We start from the raw sequence: 3480 nt of genomic DNA, 5'->3' as shown, positions 1-3480 counted from the left end.
TGTATATTGTATAGCTTTCTTGTTAATTTGTATTGTATTTATTTAAATTTTTACTTTTTAATTATTTTATTTGCATTTTTTAATCACTCTCTTATATTTAAATGTTCATTGCTATTTCATCTAGGGTTTGAGAGTAACGAAATTTCTATTCTCTGTATGTCCTGTACATGTGGCAGAATTGACAAATAAAGTTGACTTTGACTTTGACTACTGCTTTCTGTACACTCTCTGTGTATAAAGAGTTACTTCAGATCAGAAGCATTAGCATGTTTGTTCCTTTCATGGGCCAGCTGAGTCTCGCCATGTGTGGTTATGGCACCGCCTCTTGGCAGATTCCTCATCAGCTCACCGCACCTGTTCGTGATTTGAAGCAATCAGCCAGTGGTATTTAAAGCCAGCATTGTCAACTGTCCTTACCCGGTTCTTCTGCTAACCTCTGTTAGTACAGGCTGCCTCAGTTGTCTATGTTTTGCTGTTTCCATGCATTGCTAACCTGTGTTCTCCTTCTGCTCCTAATATTTTCCATTTGATCTCTCATACTCACCACTTGCATTTGGATTCCACACCTGAACACTGTACTCCCACGCACGCATAATGTAGATATAACAGGTGGTCATTTGAGTTATTGTTGTCTTCTGATCTACTCATTCTTGTTTGACTTCTGGCAGACAGATTGTATTTTTGCCCAGAGAAGTAACACTTACTCACTTAACTTCTCTGTAAACCCTAGAGATTTTTGTGCAGAAAACTCCCAGTAGATTCTAAAGAAACCCACCCCATACCATCTTGCACTAACAACCATGCCACATTCAGTACTTAATTCCCCATTCTGCCCCATCCTGAATTTCAACAGGTCATCTTGACCATGTGTTCCTGACATATTTGGCTGATTACATATTTGCATTATTGAGCAGCTAAACAGACTATCTAACAAAGTGGTTGTCAGTGTATGCGTTTCAGTTCATTTCTTTCCCCTTCCTTTTTCTCTTCCTCTTTCTTTTAACTTTTAACTGCTCTCCTTTATTAGTGTCTTAACATTTTTCACTGCTCATGCTTTAAGACCCTGAAGAATGCCTGGCTCCAGAGGTACTGTGTCAACTCAGCAGACCCAGGAGTTTTGGTCCTGCTGGGCTGTGGTACTGTCTCCAGCACCTGTGGCCAGCTAGCGTCATATCCCCTCGCTCTCATCCGGACTCGCATGCAGGCACAGGGTGCGATATGATGTAAATGATAGATTGTAGGCAGTTGTAGGCCTACAAAACATTGGAACAATTTAGCAATAAGTCTGTCCATATATTACTCTCTGTAGCTTACATTGTTCTCATTTTTACTTTCAGCCATTACTGAGGGTAAACCCAAGCTGACCATGGTGGGTCAGTTCAAATACATCATATCTCATGAAGGTGTGCCAGGTCTGTACCGAGGCATCACGCCCAACTTCCTCAAAGTTATTCCTGCTGTCAGCATCTCCTATGTGGTCTACGAGCACATGAAGAAGGTCCTTGGAGTGGTTTACTAGACTGATGCGACAAACACAACTGTGGAGGCAGAAACACATTTGTTAGAAGAAGCAGAAGTGGAGAATTAAGCTTCTCGGGCCTCTGAAGAGAGAAGATGAAGGATCAGTGCACCGATGCCATAAAACATTTGTGGACACCATCAACTTCCAACCTTTTTAAAGTGCAGGTACTAGGTCAGCAGGATAAATTTATTGATCTAGGAGAGGAGAATGAGGCTAATGATGCCTACTCTAACAGTATTATGTTATGCTTGAGGAATCATCAAAAAGTTCTTAGGAATGAAAATTCTTACCCTATTCTTTTCACCCTTATCCAGATGGACTCACTTGCGGCTGCTATTTTTTGTGTTCTCCTTCTCCATCCAGTGTCTCAGCACATTCCAGTAGAACTCCACGTTTACATTGTCATAAATTTATAGTGCACAGTACATGTCACAAAAAAGGACAAGGATTCTCCTGATCTTGTTTCTCACTTTTTTCCATGGCCCTTTTTCCAGAATGTTTGGATAACGTCTCACACAAGCAAGAGTTGAATCTCAGACTTTTTGTCCTGTAAGCAACATTTTGGGTTGGTTTAAAGGTATCAATATGTAGTATATCAATATCTGATAATGATTTAGGAAAGGTCACAAAAAATACTGCAAAATACATGAGATTCCAACAGCGGGTTATCAGATTCCAAAAAGGAGGACTTCTCAGAATTTTGTCGAAACAAACATGAGGTAAACAGCTGGGTTTGCTTGTTCAAGTTATAAAATAATATAGAAGCAGTGTGTGCATGTGAGCTGCAGCATGACTTAGCTATGCATTGCTGTAAACCTTTGAAACCTTTAACTGTTTTGCTGCTAGCTGTTGCTGGAAACTACATTGAAATAAATGGAGAAGATGGATTTCTTGCATGTAGTGAAAATGTGGATGTGAACACAAAACTTGGTTTGATATGAAGAGTTTATGCTCCATTTTTTTTCAACAGTGTTCCTTCCTGCAAGTTTCCAAAAGGAACAGGATGAGAAAAAAAAATCTTAGCTTAAACAAACCTAGCTGTAATCTTAAAAGGACTATAGGCCATCTCCTGACCTATGACAGACGGGATATGCTTCAAAATAGAAAACCTATGAAATGTCTGAACTTAGGAAATGTACCATTTTAAGAAAATATTAGCTTATTTTAAATTTAATATAAGCAACACATCTCAAAAGATTTGGGTGGGGACAACGAAAGGCTAAAAATGTAAGTGGTACTAAAAAGTAATAGCTTGACAAACTAGCCACAGGTCTGCAACATGACTTTTAAAAAATATAAAATATAAATAATATAAAAAATAAAGCAATGTTGGGAAGAGGTTCACCAGTCTGCAAAAACACTATGACTACAAATTGATGATTTCATGGAAACCTTTTGTTGCAGGACATAAAATGACTTGAAATACAGTATCTTGTCATCTACAGTACATAATAACATCAGAAGAGTCTAGAAATCTCGAGAAATCTCTGTATACAAGGAACAAGACCAAAAATCTATATTGAATGCTTGTGATATTCAGGCCTATAAAAACCAAACAAAAACTGATTCTGTAATGGAAAACTGATAGGGGTTCGGGAGTGCTTTCAGAAATGATTGTCTGTGAAGACCGTCTGTTGTGCAGATTAAAATGTTGTCATATAAAGAAGCCCCCATATATGAGCATCATCTTCTGGACCAAATTCATTTAAAATGGACTAAATAGACTGACAAACCAGAAAACCATTCTGTAGTCAGACAAATCAAAATCTGAAATTCTTTTTGAAAAACATGGAGAATGCATCCTTCAGACCAAAGAGGAGATGGATCATGTCAAGGTCTGCGGAGGCAGACCGTGCGGAAAGGTGTGTGGTGGACCCAGGTGCGAACACAAACGAGGATGCAGCAGTGGATTCCAACAAAACGAGCCTTTTATTATGGCTGATGAAAAGAACAAAAAC

At 38.8% G+C, this 3480-nt stretch overlaps 1 protein-coding gene across 1 annotated transcript in view; it reads left to right on the top strand.

Moving 5' to 3' along the window:
* LOC102194061 (calcium-binding mitochondrial carrier protein SCaMC-3-like) overlaps positions 1-2412 on the top strand; it is an 8924-nt gene extending 6512 nt beyond the window's left edge. Inside the window, exons 4-5 of the mRNA XM_005738102.1 lie at positions 1061-1211; positions 1338-2412. Coding sequence (XP_005738159.1) covers positions 1061-1211; positions 1338-1519 — 333 coding nt within the window. The 3' untranslated portion in view covers positions 1520-2412. The remainder of the gene's footprint in view (positions 1-1060; positions 1212-1337) is intronic.
* Positions 2413-3480: the final 1068 nt, after the last annotated feature.

The sequence above is a fragment of the Pundamilia nyererei genome, unplaced genomic scaffold (genome assembly GCF_000239375.1).
Source record: "Pundamilia nyererei isolate P.nyererei 1_Seehausen unplaced genomic scaffold, PunNye1.0 scaffold00081, whole genome shotgun sequence".
Lineage (NCBI taxonomy): Eukaryota > Metazoa > Chordata > Actinopteri > Cichliformes > Cichlidae > Pundamilia > Pundamilia nyererei.
Note: the sequence above shows the minus strand (reverse complement) of the source record. Positions and strands in the feature narration are given on the sequence as shown.